We start from the raw sequence: 17425 nt of genomic DNA on the forward strand, positions 1-17425 counted from the left end.
ACCTCCTTCCTACGCCATTTCTTTTTCTATCCATCCTCTCTCCCTCTCTTTTCTCTTCCGCTCCTCCTCTTCTGTTTCCTCTTCTCTGCTCTTTTGACCGCCCTCCTCCTACCTCCTCTCTAGCCTTCTGCGACTCTTCACCTCCTCTCCCCACCTCCACCTCTGCTTCCTTCTCACTTTCCCTCTTCCCGTCAAGCCTCACCCGCGCTACCCGCTACCTTTTATACTCCCCTGGCTTCCTCTTCATCCTCCTTGCCTCCACTTCCCAGGAACCACTACCTTCTCTTCCACCTCCCTCCTCCCTCGCTCTTCCCCACACCTGCACGTCCACTTGGCCCCGCCCCGCGCCCGGCCTAGGCCCCGCCCCGCCAAGGTCACGGGGTCGACGTACGCGCGACGCCCACAGCGCCCCCAAGTCACGTGGTCACGTGACGCGCTCCAACATGGCGGCGCCGCGGGGCCGCGGCGTCGCTTCCTGACAGGGCGGCGCGGACCGACGCGGCCGGTGCTGGCCGGGACGCCGGGCCCGCAGTCTCGTTCGCCAGCTCGCTCGCGCCGCCCGCCCGCGGGGCTGCCAGCCCTCACCGGGCCGGGGCCATGCAGGAGAGCCAGACCAAGAGCATGTTCGTGTCCCGGGCCCTGGAGAAGATCTTAGCCGACAAGGAGGTGAAACGGCCCCAGCACTCCCAGCTGCGCAGGGCCTGCCAGGTGGCGCTCGGTGGGTGAGCCGCCCCCTCCCGGCCCGCGCTGGCTTCTCCACGCCGGCCGTTACCCTACCCGGCCTCGGTCCGGCCTCCTGGCCTCCGTTTCCCCCCTGAACCCGAATCCCATTCTCTTGGCCACCTCCTCATTATATCCTTGGGGGAACTGATGCCGGGACAACTCGGGGCTGGCCCAAGGTCACCTAGCAAGTTGGTGACAGTCAGGGCTGGTTCTCCACCCTTTCAGCTCAAGGCTGACTTGAGGCCACGACTCCTTGTCCTGTTTCCTGGTTCCTCCCCTCACCACCTCCAAGTACTCTGGAACAGTAGCCCTTGCCCTAAGTTTTTTCTTTACTTCTGCTGTTTGGGGTTCCCTCAGGTGAGCACAGCAGGTGGAAAGAGGAGCCCAGCTGATTTCGGGAAACTTCTTAGACTTGCTTTGGAAACGTCTGAGTGGAGAATGTTTTACTTTCATTTGGGAATCTCCCATAGCTCTTTCAAAGAAGGAATGCTGAGAGTGTTCTATATCTCTCAGGCTTTGTCATGTGGAAGACGTCTGCCTTATTCTGGGTACTTCACTAAAATGTGTACTAACATATAGAGTTTATAGAGCAAAGATATTTGTCTCATTTATTCACTGCTCTATCCCTTGCACCTGTAACAGTGCCTGGCACATAGTAGGTGCTCAATAAATATTTGCTGATTGAATGGACCCTCAGATTGTGGAATGAGAGAAGTTGAGCTCAGAGCTAGTTAAAAAGGCTTTGTAGTTGATGCCAAAAATCAGTATTCTATTTTTTAGTTTTAATCTTTCAGATATTTATCAAATGTCCACTGTGTACCAGTTTCTGAGGATATAGTGGAGAACAAGACAAACAAGGACCTTGCTCCTATGGAGCTTGTACTTTAATAGAAGAGACAAAATGAGAAGTGAGTTATTTTTGAATATTAAAGGTGTGATGAGAGGGCCTGGGGTCTGCTAAATTAATCCTTTCTCAGGAGGTGACATTTGAACCCCATATGGAAAGGCAAGAAGTATCCACCATGTGGAGTTTCAGAAGAGAGTAGTGGGTGAGTAGGATCAGTACAGAACTGTCTTGAAGTTAATTCACTGCCCCACTGTCTGGTTTGGAATCTAGAAGAAGACCCATTTTACTCTAACATTGAAAGAGTGGAAAGTTTAACTTTATGTCACAGAATTTGAGATTGCCATCACCTTTCTCCTTTCATTTGGTGCAAGGTGTAGAGCAGTAGTCTTCTATTGGGACATAGAAATTGACTTTTGAACTTTACACCTCAGAAAGAAGGTCCATGGTTTTTGTCAGATTCTCAGAAGGGTCTGAGACTTCCTTAGGGGTCAACTAGTTAATCTGGAAACGTTTGCTCCTCATCTGATGAAATTCAGGATCAATGGAAGGAATTTCCCGAGATTTAGATTTTTAAAGCTTTTCATTCCAGTAACTCAGTCTAACTTAGGTATTATCAGGAATGTGGAATAATCACCACAAAGCAGTTTGTTAGTTAGGCAAGAGCCTGGTATTTATAACTCTGCGTTGAAATTTGCCTGGACTCTGTCCTCTCAATATCACTTTAAGAATATTGTTGTGGAAGTTTCAAAATAGTTATTTGGCAAAAAAGTTTTCATTTTCTCTTCAGAAAACTTCTTAACATAAAAGTTTAACCAAACTGTGTATCACATTGTTAGGACCTATTTACAAAATTTTCATCTGGGCCAGACATGGTGGCTCATGCCTGTAATCTTAGCACTTTGGGAGGCTGAGGCAGGAGAATTGCTTGAGATCAGGAGTTCCAAGACCAGCCTGAGCAAAACAGAAAGACTCCCACCCCCCATATGTCTGCAAAAAATAAAAAATTAGCTAGTGTGGGGTACACCTATAGTCCCAGCTACTTGGGATGCTGAGACAGGAGGATCACTTGAGCCCAGGAGTTTGAGGTTACAGGGAGCTAGGATCATGCCACTGCCCTCAGGTCTGGGTAAAACATCAAGATCCTTTCTCAAAAAAAAAAAAAAAAAAAAAAGGCCACACAACATTGAGAGCTTATTAAATGTCATGTCTTTGTTCAGAAGTTCTGATTTGTGTAACTCGCCTTGTGGAATGCATGTTTTAAGTGTTTTAGTAGTGAATTGTTAAAAAATTGCCTAGATAAGAAGTAATTTGACTATAGGATATGTGAATAGCAAATGGAGGAGATAGCTTATTGATTATGAACTGTCACTGTAGTAACATAATAGGAACCATCATAAAGGAATCTGTACGTGGTGTTAAGTAGCCCTCTTTTAAATAGAGTAATTGTGTGTTACTGCTGTTAAGTAGAAGTGACTGTATTTAGAAATGGTAGAAAACATAGCAAACTGTCTGGTGATATTTCACTCTGCATCTCAGAGCCCAGTCTGTGTCCAGTAGTCCCACCAAAGAAGAGAAATTTAGAAAAAATAGCTGAAATGAGCCAGTGTATAAGTAGTGCTATGTGGTTAATGTTTTAGCAGTTATCACATGTAGATTATCATTAATTGTGATAAGAGGAACTGTAACCAACTGCTCACAGTTGAAATGCTTGGGTGATAGAGGAGAATTATAGGAAACAGCTTCTGTGGTATGTTTCTACCACTTGTAGCCTATTGGGGGAGGGAATCAGGGCTGTAGGGTCTGTATAAGGTAGAATAAGTTAAGAGCTAGGAGCATGTCCTCTGTGACTCAAGACATCCTGGGTTCAAATCCCCTGGCTCCCACTAAATTTTCCCCTTCCTGAATTACCCTTCCAATCTTGGATGGGTTACTTAATCTTACACCTTCCTAATAGGGTTATTATAAATGTTAAGTTAGTTGATATGCACAAAGAACTTGGCGAATAGTAGGTACTCAGTAAATGCTTGCAGGTACTATTGTTTATTTTTATTATTATAAGCTATGACAGACCACAGTTGGTTGCTCAATAATGACTTATTGCTTTATTTGGTTTGTAGATGCAGTAAATAAGAATGTAATTACATGACTGAAAGGTTATGTTTATTGGTGTGTTAACGTGCTAATCTCAGTGCAGAGAGGGGTTGTCCCGTAAAACAGTGGTAATCATGATGGGGACAGGTTTGGAGTAATCTCAATCATCCATCTGCACTAAATACCAAATACATACATAGGGACTGTTTAGTTAGGGGATCTTGTCTTTCCAGTTGTTGTTTAGAGAAATCAGAAGAGTCTTTAAGAGTATTCGTCACCCAAGGGCATTGTTGCTCTTTACCTTAATAATTTAGTAATATTTAACCTTTTAGCCCTCTTTTGAAGAGTATAATTATATTCTTAGAACTACACTTTTGTAGTTGTCTTATTTAAGACTCATCTCCCATGATGTCTCTTTAAATTATATTTGTGAATTATATTTCTGGCCAGCTGTGGTGGCTGATGCCTGTAATCCAGCACTTCAGGAGGCTGAGGCAGGATGTTAGCTTGAGGCCAGGAATTCGAGACCAGCCTGGACAACACAGTGATACCCTGTCTTTACAAAAAGTCAAATAAATTGCTGGATGTTGTGGCATATGCCTGTAATCTCAGCTACTTGGGAGGCTGAGGCAGGAGGATTGCCTCAGTGAGATATTGTACTCTGGCCTGGGTGATAAAATGAGACCCTGTCTCTTAAAAAAATTATACTTCTACTCTTAAACTATATGAAATTTGAAGGCTGAGCAAGATAATCCAAGTGCTTTAAAATTGGGTCTGGTGGCTGGGTGTGGAGGCTCACACCTGCAATTCTAGCCCTTGTGGGGGCTGAGGCAGGAGGCTGAGGTGAGAGGATAGTTGAAGCCAGGAGTTCCAGACCAGCCTGAACAATGTATTGAGACCCCATCTGTATAAGGAATTTTTAGGCTTGGCGCCTGTAGCTCAAGTGGCTAAGGTGCCAGCCACATACACCTTGGCCGGTTCACATCCAGCTCGGCCCAGCAAACAACAATGACGGCTGCAGCCAAAAAATAGCTGGGCATCGTGGCGGACGCCTGTGGCCCCAGTTACTTGGAAGGCTGAGGCAGGAGACTCACTTGAGCCCAGGAATTGGAGGTTGCTGTGAGCTGTGATGCTATGGCACTCTACCCAGGGGGACAGCTTGAGGCTCTGTCTCAAAAAAAAAAATTTTTTTTTTTAAAGATTAGCCAGACCTATAGTACTAGCTTCTTGGGAGACTGAGGTGGGAGGATCACTTGAGCCCAGGATTTCCAGGTTACAGTGATTTACCACCATGCCACTGTAGTCTGTTCCAGATGGCAAGCAAAACCTTGTTGCAAAAAAAATAAGTGAAATAAAATTGAGTACAGAAAAATTTGTCTGTAATTTAACTGTATAGTTCTAACAATCCTCTTTTCATATGTTATACATATATCAAGAGATGCAGAGTCTTAAAATTTTTTTCTCTGTTTTTGTTGTTGTTGCAGTTTAGCTGGGGCCTGGTTGGAACCTGCCATCCTTGGTATATGGGGCTGATGCCCCACCCGCTGAGCCACAGGCACTGCCCAATTTTTTTTTCTCTTTTTGAGACAAAGTCTCACTCTTGTCATCCAGGCCAGAGTGCTGTGACATTGTAGCTCACAGCAACCTCAGACTCCTGGGTTCAAGTGATCCTCCTGACTCAGCCTCCCAAGTAGTTGGGACTGCAGGCCCCTATCACTAGCTAATTTTTTTCTATTTTTAGTAGAGATGGGATCTCACTCTTGCTCAGATCCATCTCCGTCTCCTGAGCTCCAGTGATCCTCCCACCTCAGCCTCCCAGAATGCTAGGATTGAGCTACTGCGCCTGGCCATTTCTCAATAATGTAAAGAACTAAGTAATGGCTAAGTGTTTTATGATTGCTAGGTGTCATAATTCCTCAGTCATTATCAAGAAAATATAAAAAGAATCGTAAGCTTTTTTTTTTTAATATGAAATTGGATTATTTTTAAATAACATGTTGTATTATAGCTATGTGGTATCTTCCCCATACCAAGCATTTCTAAGTTCCAGGCACAGTGCCATAGGGTTTACTCGCAGTTCAGTTTTCACTATTATTGTTAGGTCCATTGAAGCCCAGAGAAGTTCGTCTGGCCAGTTGATAGAGCCAGGGGGTAAACATAGGCAGTCTAGCTGCAGAATCCTGGATCTTAACCACTACTACCATGCTTTATTGCCTCTCCATAGGAAAGTTCTTAAATAAAGAACACTCAGTGTAGTCTTTAAAACAATCATTATGCTACAGTGAAGTTTCAGTAAAGAGACCATATTTTGAGATATATTTTAAAACTCTAAAAGATGACAGCTCTTTTATTTAGCTTGTTATTGCAATGTCCTCAGTTTAATTTAGAGACTAATGGAGAGAAAGCAGTTAGTTTTGTTTTTTTTTTTGAGACAGAGCCTCAAGCTGTCCCACTGGGCAGAGTACCGTGGCATTACAGCTCACAGCAACCTCCAACTCCTGGGCTCAAGCGAGTCTCCTGCCTCTGCCTCCCAAGTAGCTGGGACCACAGGCGCCCGCCACAACGCCCGGCTATTTTTTGGTTGCAGCCATCATTGTTGTTTGGCGGGCCCGGGCTGGGGATTCGAACCCGCCACCTTAGGTGTACGTGGCTGGCGCCTTAGCCTGTTGAGCTATAGGCGCCGAGCCGAGAAAGCAGTTAGGATAAAGAGCTGGTTTCACCTAAACTTCATCTGAGTTCTTAAGTTTTTCTAATTTATGATAGCTCTTCATCATCAGTAGACTCCCTCTTATCCTGGAGTTATGTGATGTCCATCTTTCGGGACAGCAGGCTGTGGGAAATCACATCTGCACAGCCAAGTGGACAGAAAGCTCCGTACTTGTTCTATCCTAACATATACAGCATAAAATCCATTCTTAGATTTGCTGCTGACTGTTTAATGTATGGGTCATTGGTGACCTTAGCTTGAGCTGTTTTGCTGGTGTAATGGAGGTGAAAGCCAGACTGGCGTGGGTTGAGGCATGAGTAGGTGGTAAAGAAACAGACAGTAAACATGGACAACTTCTTCCAAAAGTTTGGTGTGTTGTAAAGAGGAGGAGGGAGTCGGGGATCATGAGAGGTGTTTATTTGTTTAAAGGGCAAAAAGATTTTAACTTCATTAAATGTCATTGGGAAAGGCTCCAGTTAAGAAAATATATTCATAAATTTTAGTTGTATTAATGTATGTTTGAAACATTCAACATGTATAGACCTGTATGATATATAGTAAATTGCTTTTTCTTCTGTATGATACTATTTTTCTAATTTTGATGTGTTTTTTTTTTTTTAAATATTTTCACCTTTAGGAAGAACCCAAGTCTAAAATTTGAAAAATAGCAAAAACATCTCTAAATTGGCATAGCAAATAGAGTAAGCTTTAACTTCAAATATAGAATAAAGCCTTTAATTTTTAGCAACTTTTGGTGTTTTCATTAGACATTTTATTTATAAGTGCTATACATCATGAAAGTTTTGAGTTTGACTTTTCAGGACTCAGGACCCTGGTGAACAACTTTTTGTTGAAAGTTTTTTGAGTTTGAGTTTTCTGGACTCAGGACCCTGGTGAATAACTTTTTGTTGAAAAGCTTTATGATAACTCTTTAGGAGGAGGTTGTCTGTTGAAGAAACCAGAATCTAAAACTAGGATTTTTGTTGATTATTGAGAAGCATTTGTATATATCCGATTGGTGGAAAATTTATGAAGAGTTGAGTTTGAAACTTTATTGATAGTCCTGTGATCCTTCTTTGATCCTCAGTTTCCCGAGGTGATAAAGGTGGTAGTACCTGTGTCCCAGGATTACTGTAAAGGTGAAGTGAACTAAGGAGTAAATAACTGTCACAGTGACTGGCACCTAACAGATAACCTGTTAAAACTCAGAGGCTTTGGTGTTACTGTCTTTAAAGGAGAAAAAGCTGAATACTTGCCTTTCTCTGCCTCCCCTGTCAGTTGGTTTAAGGACCTTTTTGCAAGTCTCTGACATTTCCGTGGGGTTGAAGCAGTGGTTGGATGAGTGGATTTCATCCCTGCCCTGTACTTGCAGATCTCAGGGGAGACACTGAAAGCAGTGCTAGGGAAAACAGTAAGACCATTCTTCATGGAAAGGAGTGAACTTGTGAAAATGTGTACTTAATCAGCAGGAACATGGAGTGTCCTGTATAAATAGCTCAGAGCCGTGTTTAGTTCTCGCTATTTTCACCAGACTTAGGGGGGCTGCCAGGAAAATACTTGACTTTCTTTCCAGCAGGGTTATCTTAGAAAAAATAATTCTACCTTTGCTGATTCATTCCTGGAACCTCTCTGTAAAAGGCTAGCTTTTGTTTACTGTCTTGGGTATAAATAAGTCTTTCAGTTTTGTATTTTATAGGGTGTTAATAGCTTTTGGGGAGAGCAGCCTTTTTGTGCTAGGATATAAAGTTCTCTAATTTTCCCTCAGCCCTAGGCAGTAGCCAGTGCATATTTGTTGTTCTGAAGATAGTCCTTTTGTCTGTTGACTACACCAGGCCTGCATTCATTCAGAAGGATTTTTTATATGGGTGACACGTGCTGTCATGATGCAAAGGGGACAAAACAAACAAGGACCCTGTCCTGATGGAGCTTGCAGTCTAATGGGGGAGAAAGGCATGTTCAAGTGACCATGCCCTCTGGGTCATTCTAACAACCCTAGAAGTCCTAGCAGAGGGAAGCCTGGGCTTTCAAGGGCATTGAACAAAGGCAGAGGAAAGACTTCCCTGTGGAAGTCTTGAGATCTGAATGGTGAGTAAGAATTAAATAGGTTGGAGTTGGAAGCATTTCAGCACAGGGAACAGCCTGAGCAAAGACCCTGTGGCAGAGAGCGGCACTGCTGTTGAAGCAGGTGAAAGAGGCCACTGTGTGGTTGGAACCTAGTAAATGAGGGGAAGAGTGTTTGGGGATGAGGTGAGAGGAGTAGGCCAGGACCCCAGCATTCACGACTCCGAGGTCTTGGTAAGGAGTTTGACTTTTTAGGTCAGATGTAGTGGGATTACACTGAGGAGTTTTAAACAGGGAAGATGGTGACAGAATGGCTATTTTGGAAAGATCACTTTGGCCCCTACATTCAGAACATCTTAGAGGAAAACCAGAGGTATTGCCCAGGGAGCAATGAAGAAGCAGAAGCAACAGGAATAGCAAGTGCAAAGGCCCTGAAATAGAAACATATTCTGTGTGTTGAGCAACAGGTTGGCAGAAGGTGAAGCAGGGGGCAAGATCATACGGGCTCCAAGGCCAAGGTCAAGGTCCATGTGGTCAGTATTGTGTTGCTGTAACAGAATGCCACAGGGTAATTTATAAAGATATTTATTTGGCTCACAGTTCTGGAGGCTGGGAAGTCCAGGAGCATGGCACTAGCCTGTGGCAAGGGCCATTCCCATGGCAGAAGTGTGAGAGACACAGGAAATGAGGCCAAGCTCATCTTTTTTATTGGAAGCTCTTGATAATGGAATTACTCTTTTCTTTTATTTCTTTCTTTCTTTTTTCTTTTGCAGTTTTTGGCCAGGGCTGGGTTTGAACCTGCCACCTCTGGCATATGGGGCTGGCGCCCCACTCCTTTGAGCCACAGGTGCTGCCCCGGAATTAATCTATTCTAGAGGGTGGAGCCCTTGTAATCTAATCACCTCTCAAAGGTTCCATCTGTTAATACACAGTGGCAATGATCTTGCAACACAGGTTTTGACACAGGGACATTGAAACCATAGCAGGTGGTCACCCTTGTCCAGGAGAGAGATGCTGGTGGCCTGGACTACAGTGGTGACAACAGAAATAGAGTGAAACCCGGGTAGAAGGTGAAGGCAACAAAACCTGGTGAGGGAGTAGGTATGAACATGAGAAAGACAACTGATGAACCTGACCTCTGATTTCTGACTCCCCGGATGAGAGTGCTAGTCTAAGCTGGGAGCATGGGAAGAGAACCACGTGGAGCGGGTAGGGACCCTGGAGGCAGGGACCAGGTTGATAATGTTGGGACTTGAATGTGTGGAGTTTGCTGTGCCTTTGAGCATCCAGTTAGATTTTTGGAATGGGAAGTGGCTAGATATATGAGCCTGATGTTCATAAGAGAGGCCGGGCTGGACATGGAAATTTGTGAGTCATCAGAGTCTAGGTGGGAATTGAAGGCTTAGTGAGACAGCATGCAGAGAGAGAGAGGCGGGGGGCCTAGGCCTGGCTGGGCTGAGAAGCCTGAGTCTGCAGAGGAAACGGAGCAGAGATGGGCAAGAAACTAAGGGCAGATGAGGAAAGTGTGTGGTTATGAAGCCAGAAGTAGAGAAAATGTCAAGGGGTGGGGTGAGGGGAGGCCCATAAGGTCTATTGCTGGAGGGAGGTGAGGTCAGGTGAAGACTGGGAAAATGCCATCAGATGTAGAGACATGTGGATCATTGGTGGCCTCCACTGGAGCCGTTGTGGTGGCCTGATGCAGGTGAAAACCAGACTGCAGTGGGTTGAGGCATGAGTGGGAGGTGAGGAAACAGACAGTGAGCATGGACAGCTCCTTCCCAGAGTTTGGCTGTGTGTGAAGAGGAGGAGGGAGATGCGGATCATGCAAGTTTTTTATTTTTTCTTTTTTTAAAGGTAAAAGAGGCTTGAACTTGTTTAAATGTCATTGGGAAAGGAGCCAGTTGAAGGAGAGATTAAATAATGCAAGAAAGAGAAAGGGCATTTTTCATTTCTTCAACAAATAGTGAGTGGCTCCTACTCTGTGCCAGGATTTCAGCGTGAGAAGCAGAGCCACAGTCTCTGCTGTCAGAGAGCTTATGTTCTGCTGGGGCAGACAGATAATAGATGACTGGTGCTTAATATGTCAAGGGTGACAAGTGCTGCCAAGAAAAACTAGAAAATGAATCAGAGTAAAGTGGAAACAGAAAGCAGGTGAGAGCTACAGGGCAACAAGGTAGTGGTGGCAGTTTTGGGTGGTAAGGGAAGACCTGTCTGAAGAGATAACACCTTACTGAGATCTGAACGACATGAGGGCATGACCCCACTGATGTCTGGGGGGAGGGCGAGCCCTCCCAGCAACAGGAATAGCAAGTGCAAAGGCCCTGAAACAGAAACATATTCCGTATGTTGAGCAACAGGCTGGCAGAAGGTGAAGCAGGGGGCAAGATCATACGGGCTCCAAGGCCAAGGTCAAGGTTTTTTTTTTTTTATTTACCCAGGGTGAGATAGAAAGCCAATGGAGAGCTCTGACCAAAGGAGCGGTGTCATCTGATTTCCATTTTAAGGGAATCCCTCTGTGCAGTGAGACCAGTCAAAAGCTATTGTGCTGGTTCAGGCGGGGGAAAGGTCAGTGACCTGGCCTGGGTTGGGATGATTGCCAAGTGTAGTCAGAAGTGACCAGATTCTAGACAGTATAGATAGTAGGGTGAGAGACTGCAGGTGGGGAGGTTGGACACATACCCCCTGTAGCAGGAGAGAGCCGAGGCCTGGTGCAGGAGGTCAGGTTATAGGTTTGCTGACCTGACATTGAGGGGTCCTCTGGTGGCCTCTTCTGATTTTTGTGTGAAGTGGAAGGCTGTTCCACTAGCTGTGAGTAAAGAGGTTGGTGACGGGAGGATGATGATCAGAGAAGGGTGCAGGAGCCATCGTAGGATGTGAGAGAAAATGGGCTTAGCTGTCACTATTAGGGTTCCACTTGTGGTTGGTAATTCTGGCTACAAACTCTGCCTATTGTCAGAGTCTGGTTAGGTAGAGACAGGGCAGAAGGAGCTGGCAACACAATCTAAGTTTGGGGTTTTGCCAGAAATTAAGACTAAAGATCAGAGAGTCAAGACTGTTGGTTGCCTGTCCTTGTGATGACAGTCTTGCTAATGGGGTCTACCTTGGAAATGAAGTAAAATGAAAGCTGACAGGTTGTCCAAGTCAAGGTCTGACAGGCCAAAGGAAGGTCCTGCTGGGAACATTGAGTAGGTCAGGGGAGGGAGGGAAGGTGTGGACAGAGAGCAGGAAGGAGCTGGACGTGCCACAGTTCCACACGGGGACAAAATTCAGTGTGACCAGCCGTGGCACGCTGGCTTGGTATGGAGGAGAAGGTGCTTGGAGTGGAGCTGCAGGAACTGAGGGACAGTCCTGGCTTGCAGGGGAGGGAAGAGTCGGTGGATAGACATCTGCAGGCATGTCCCCCTGTGGGATGTGGGGACTCTGCCTGCTGGGGGACTATGGGGCAGCATTGGATTGGAGGTTGATGGTCATTGTTGGATTCACTTTGGGAGTGGAAGAGAGAAGTAGCTGGTACCAGAGGTGTTGATAAATGGAAGTGACCTGAGAGGCCACACCCGGGAAGGATTTCCCCGAAAGGATTTCCCTGGAAGGTGGTGTGGCTTTTCAGCTGTAGCTGCCCCACCCAGTCTCCCTCCTCTCCAGCCTGTCCATTTATTGCCTGTTAATAAAATGAAGCAGGTGTACCCCTCCCTGTACTGTCCTCCATATCCTCCTCTTTGAGTGGTTCCAGAGTGCTGGGTGTGGAGCAGGCTGCCTGGGCAGGTGATGTCAACTTTCTGTGCTCAGGTTCTTCACCTATAAAATAGTGATAGATGATTAGAGCGTTCTTTTATTTATTTATTTATTTATTTTAAAGAGACAGAGTCTGACTTTGTTGCCCTTGGTAGAGTGCTGTGGCATCACAGCTCACGGCAACCTCTAGCTCTTGGGCTTTAGGTGATTCTCTTGCCTCAGCCTCCTGAGAAGCTGGGACTCCAGACACCCGCTACAACGCCCAGCTCCTTTTTTATTGCAGTTTGGTCGGGGCCAGGTTCCAACCCCCCACCCTTGGTATATAGGGCCAGTGCCCCACTCACTGAGCCACAGGCGCCGCCCGATCAGAACGTCCTTGCCTTCCTGGCTTATGGCGTGGACTGAGTGAGTACTTGCACTAGTAAGCAATCGATGAGTGTCAGCTGTATGAGGATTATGTGGGTTCCCCTCACCCTCCTTCTTCCCTTGCCTTTGCTTTGGTTCTACCTATAGCACCTGCGATTTTGCATTAATACTAACTCCTCTTGTAAGATCAAGAGAACTGACATTTATTGGTTACCTGCTTTGTGCCAGCCACTGTCGTTAATCTAACAGGACCTCTTTTGTGGGGTTGTCAAAGGAATTCTGGCCAGGCACGGTGCCTCATGCCTGTAACCCCAGCACTTTGGGAGGCCAAGGTAGGAGGATTGCTTGAGTCCAGGAATGTGAGACCAGCCTGGGCAACATAGTGTCTCTACAAATATTATCTAAAAAGCAACTGGGCTCACACCTGTAATCCTAGCTACTTGGGAGGTGAGGCAGGAGGGTTGCTTAAGCCCTCAAGTTGGGTGTTATAGTGAGCTATAATTGGGCCCCTGCACACCAGCCTAGGCAACAGGGTCAGATGTTTTTATCTACACTCAATAGCCTAGATACAGTCTCCGGAAAGTCTTGGGCTGCTTTTTATCCTCATTTTGGGATTTAGATTCAGAAAAGTTTAATAACCCTCCTGGCCCCATTCAACTAAGAGATGTCCATGCCAGGCATTGAGCCCAGCTCTGTCTGAATCTCTTACCTGTTTCTTTTCTTTCCACCACACCAGACTGTGCCATGCTATCTGCAAGGCCCCCTGCTATACATTTATTCTCTGTTCCTTTTGCTCCCTCTTTTCAATGAAGAAAAAATTGCATTATCCACATATATCTAGAACTCAACTATTAGGTTAGGCCATGCGAAAATGTTACTATTTGAACATTTCTAGCCTGTAAAAATGGCACTCAGATGCTTCAGACTGATCCTTCTCTCTACCTGCACAGCTTCTGCCCTGGTCCATACCCCCATTTTTGCTGGCTGGGATTATAAGCAGTAGCCTCCTGATTGATTTCCCTATATCTGTCCCGGCCACCCTCTTCTTTATCCTCAAAACAGCAGCCAGAGTGATCAGTCCAGAGGCAGGTCAGATCAGGCCACCCTTCCCAGCATATCTGTGGCTTCCTCCTGCACCTAGCGGAGAGGACGTTCAAAATTGCTTTTTCTTCAACAAAGAGTAGTTTAGAAAGTGCAACAATTCATAATTCTTTATTATTATTATTATTATCATCATCATCTATAGTTTTTGGCCGGAGCTGGGTTTGAACCTGCCACCTCTGGTGTAGAGTTCGGCACCCTACTCCTTTGAGCCACAGGCGCCACCCCTAATTCATAATTCTTGTGAAGATACTTAACAATGAATGAAGAAAACTAAGGAAAATGTGTGAACTCGGGATTTTGGACCATAGTTTCTTAGACTTCTATAGCTGTTTTCCCAGGTAGCAGTGGTGCGGTCCCTCCTTCCTGCTCACAGTGGAGGTCTGTGCTCTTAGTCTCTGTGTCCCGAACCATTGCTGCTGTGGGTCAGGCAGGCTTTTCTCATTGCCATTTGAAAAACAGGGTGTGCTTTTGCTGTGGTCATGTTGGAGCTGGCCAAAACAGGAGGATTAGGGTCTTACTTCTTGATCTGTAAGAGGTTGTTTTTTTTTTTTTGATATAGAGTCTCACTTTGCCACCCAGGCTGGAATGCCATGGTATAAGCCTAGCTCACAGCAACCGCAAACTGCTGGGCTCAAGCAATCCTGCCTCAGCCTCCTAAGTAGCTGGCACCAAAGGCTCCTGCCATAACACCTGGCTAATTTTTCTGTTTTCAGTAGAGATGAGGTCTCATTCTTGCTCAGGTTGGTCTCCAATTCCTGAGCTAAAAGGATGCTTCTACCTTGGCCTCCCAGAGTGCTAAGATTAAAGGCATGAGCCATCGCACCCAACCATCATCTATAAGATTTATGTCAGAGTTTGGTGTTGAACTCTGGTCCTCTGGCTTCTTAGTTGCTCTTTGCTTTCTGGCTAAGCAACATTTAGCTTCTGGTCAGCCAAGTAATAGCCACACTTGGCTAATTTGTTTGATTTATGTAGAGACAGGATATTGCTATGTTAGCCAGGCTGGTTTTGAACTCTGGGGCTCAAGCAATCCACCTGCCTTGGCCTCCCAAACTGCTGAGATTATAGATGTGAGCCACCATGCTTGGCCCATAGTCCTTAAAATCCACTTTTATCCCCTGCAGTTACTTTTCTGTGGTCAGTGAAGCACTGTCTGCTTGGTTCTTCTCTGTCCTTTAAAGAACTGTCCCCAACCTTTTTGCCACCAAGGACAGGTCTCCTGGAAGATAATTTTTCCACAGACCAAGGATGTGAAGGGGACCATGTCCTAGGGTTGCTAGGATAACTAGTACTTTATGTAAAGCACAATTTACAGTGCTTTATAAAGCTCTCAAGAGATTGTATAAAGGAGGCTGCCCTTTTGGAGATTATCTAAATATGTGGCACTCAGGAAAAACCATCCTTTGCCTGTTTTGATAATATGTGGCACCTGTGAGCCTAACATGTAGGAATATGTTTGACTCAGTGGATATGGGGGGAACTCCACGTGTTCAGATGGGGTGTTCTGTTGCTTTAGTGCCACAAAACCTTGCTCTTCTAGAAATAAGAATATTTCTAAGATTGTGATTTCTGAATAATGACATAGTAACCCTGACTGTGTAGTCATTGTAACCTCCATGGTAAGGATTTTCAAATTAGTTTTTTTTTTTTTTTTTTTTTTGAGACAGAGCCACAAGCTGTCCCCCTGGGTAGAGTGCCATAGCATCACAGCTCACAGCAACCTCCAACTCCTGGGCTCAAGCGAGTCTCCGGCCTCCGCCTCCCAAGTAGGTGGGAACACAGGCGCCTGCCACAACGCCCGGCTATTTTTCAGTTGCAGCCGTCATTGTTGTTTGGCAGGTCCGGGCTGGGGATTCGAACCCACCACCTTAGGTGTACGTGGCTGGCGCCTTAGCCACTTGAGCCACAGGTGCCATGCCTCAAATTAGTTTTAATTTATAAAACTTATATGTGCCTTAGCACAAAAGTGTGACTATAATTAATGTACACTTAAAAATGGTCAAAATGGTAGATTATAGGTTATGTACATTTTACCAGAGTTGTTTTTAAAAATATTTGCAAAAAATGATTGTCATCGGGCGGTGCCTGTGGCTCAGTGAGTAGGGTGCCAGCCCCATATATTGAGGGTGGCGGGTTCAAACCCAGCCCTGGCCAAACTGCAACAAAAAAATAGCTGGGCATTGTGACAGGCGCCTATAGTCCCAGCTACTCGGGAGGCTGAGGCAAGAGAATCGCCTAAGCCCAGGAGTTGGAGGTTGCTGTGAACTATGACACCATGGCGCTCGACCAAGGGCAATTAAAGTGAGACTCTGTCTCTAAAAAAAAGATTGTCATCCCACTACTTAGACAACTTTCAACATTTGTTTCAATATTATATTTGTGTGCAGTCCTCTGTGCATATATTTGCACAGTTGAGGTGTTGTATTACCATGGTACTGTGTTAACTAGCTGTCACTAACAGGCATTCAGCAGAGGAGGGAAATAGGTAGAAGATGGGCTGTGGAGCTCAGGTTCAAAGTCTGTTTCCCCAGTTCTTGATGTGTAACGCAGGTGAGCTAATTAACAATCTTTTGGGGCCTTGGTTTTCTCATCGAAATCGTTGGTTCTCATCGGAGGCAGTTTTGCTCAGGGGACACTTGCAGTGTCTAGAGACATTTTTTAAATCATCCTACAAGAGATAGGACAGCCCCCTGACAGAATTCCCAAATGTCCATAGTGCTAAAGCTGAAAAAACTTGCTCTAAGTTGAAGATAATAATGGTAGATACTTCATAGGATTGTTGAAAGGAATAAATGAGTTAAAACATTTACTTAGCATAATGCCTAGCACATAGACACTGCCATGGAGGTATTAGCTGTTATTATTGCTGTTACAGTTTTTTCTTTCACTTCATATCAGCATCTTTGGATTTAAACATCTCATAAACATTTTTTGAGTGGTTTCTAAATATCTTTTAGTAAAAGTTTCTTTTACATAAATGTTGCATGCTCCTAATATGCTTTTCCTTCTTCTCCACCAGATGAAATTAAAGCAGAAATAGAGAAGCAGAGGTAAGCTGTGGCACTTGCTCTTTGGGGGATACAGCGTGAAGGGATTGGGTAGTGGCCGTGGAAACCGCCTTTCCTGCATGTGTTCTCATAGTTCTAATCTTCATGCTGGGCACGTAACAGAATTCTGTGTGTGTTTGAACCAATGCTATGTTAACTAATAGGTTCCTGCCTCAGTACCTGCCTACTTGGAGGAAAGGGTTGGAGTTAATGTCTTCATACCTTTTCTGCGAAGCAGCAAAGTCTGTTGTGTGGTATGCTTCCTTAGGCATGAGGACAGCTTGCTCCATTGGTGATCTTTATAGCAGTGAAGCCAGTTAGTCACATTTCAGAGATACAGCTCTGGCCTGACTACCTCCAGGATTCAATCCAGGATGCTGTTCATCACAGTAATCGGAGGCCTTGGTGTCTGCATTTATCACTTCAGCCGTTCTTTCTAATGTGTGTGTTCAACTTTTAATGTCCAGTAGCTTCTAGATCAGCGGTTCTCAACCTGTGGATCATGACCCCTTTGTAACAATGAAAATACATCCTGCATATCAGATTCATACATTACGATTCATAAAAGTACCAAAATTACAGTTATGAAGTAGCAACGAAAATAATTTTATGGTTGGGGGTCACTGCAACATGAGGAACTGTATTTTTTTTTTTTTTTTTTTTTTTGAGACGGAGCCTCAAGCTATTATCCCTCTGGGTAGAGTGCCATGGCATCACACTCACAGCAACCTCCAACTCCTGGGCTCA

General features: G+C 45.1%; 1 protein-coding gene across 1 annotated transcript in view; it reads left to right on the forward strand.

Annotated features, from left to right (window-relative positions):
• Positions 1-420: 420 nt before the first annotated feature.
• The window catches only part of ARFGEF2 (ADP ribosylation factor guanine nucleotide exchange factor 2), a 105069-nt gene continuing 88064 nt past the window's right edge, over positions 421-17425 (forward strand). Inside the window, exons 1-2 of the mRNA XM_023511981.1 lie at positions 421-718; positions 16651-16681. Of these exons, the coding sequence (XP_023367749.1) occupies positions 598-718; positions 16651-16681 (152 nt within the window). The 5' untranslated portion in view covers positions 421-597. The remainder of the gene's footprint in view (positions 719-16650; positions 16682-17425) is intronic.

The sequence above is a fragment of the Otolemur garnettii genome, unplaced genomic scaffold (assembly GCF_000181295.1).
Source record: "Otolemur garnettii isolate 467f Iridium unplaced genomic scaffold, OtoGar3 scaffold00023, whole genome shotgun sequence".
NCBI lineage: Eukaryota > Metazoa > Chordata > Mammalia > Primates > Galagidae > Otolemur > Otolemur garnettii.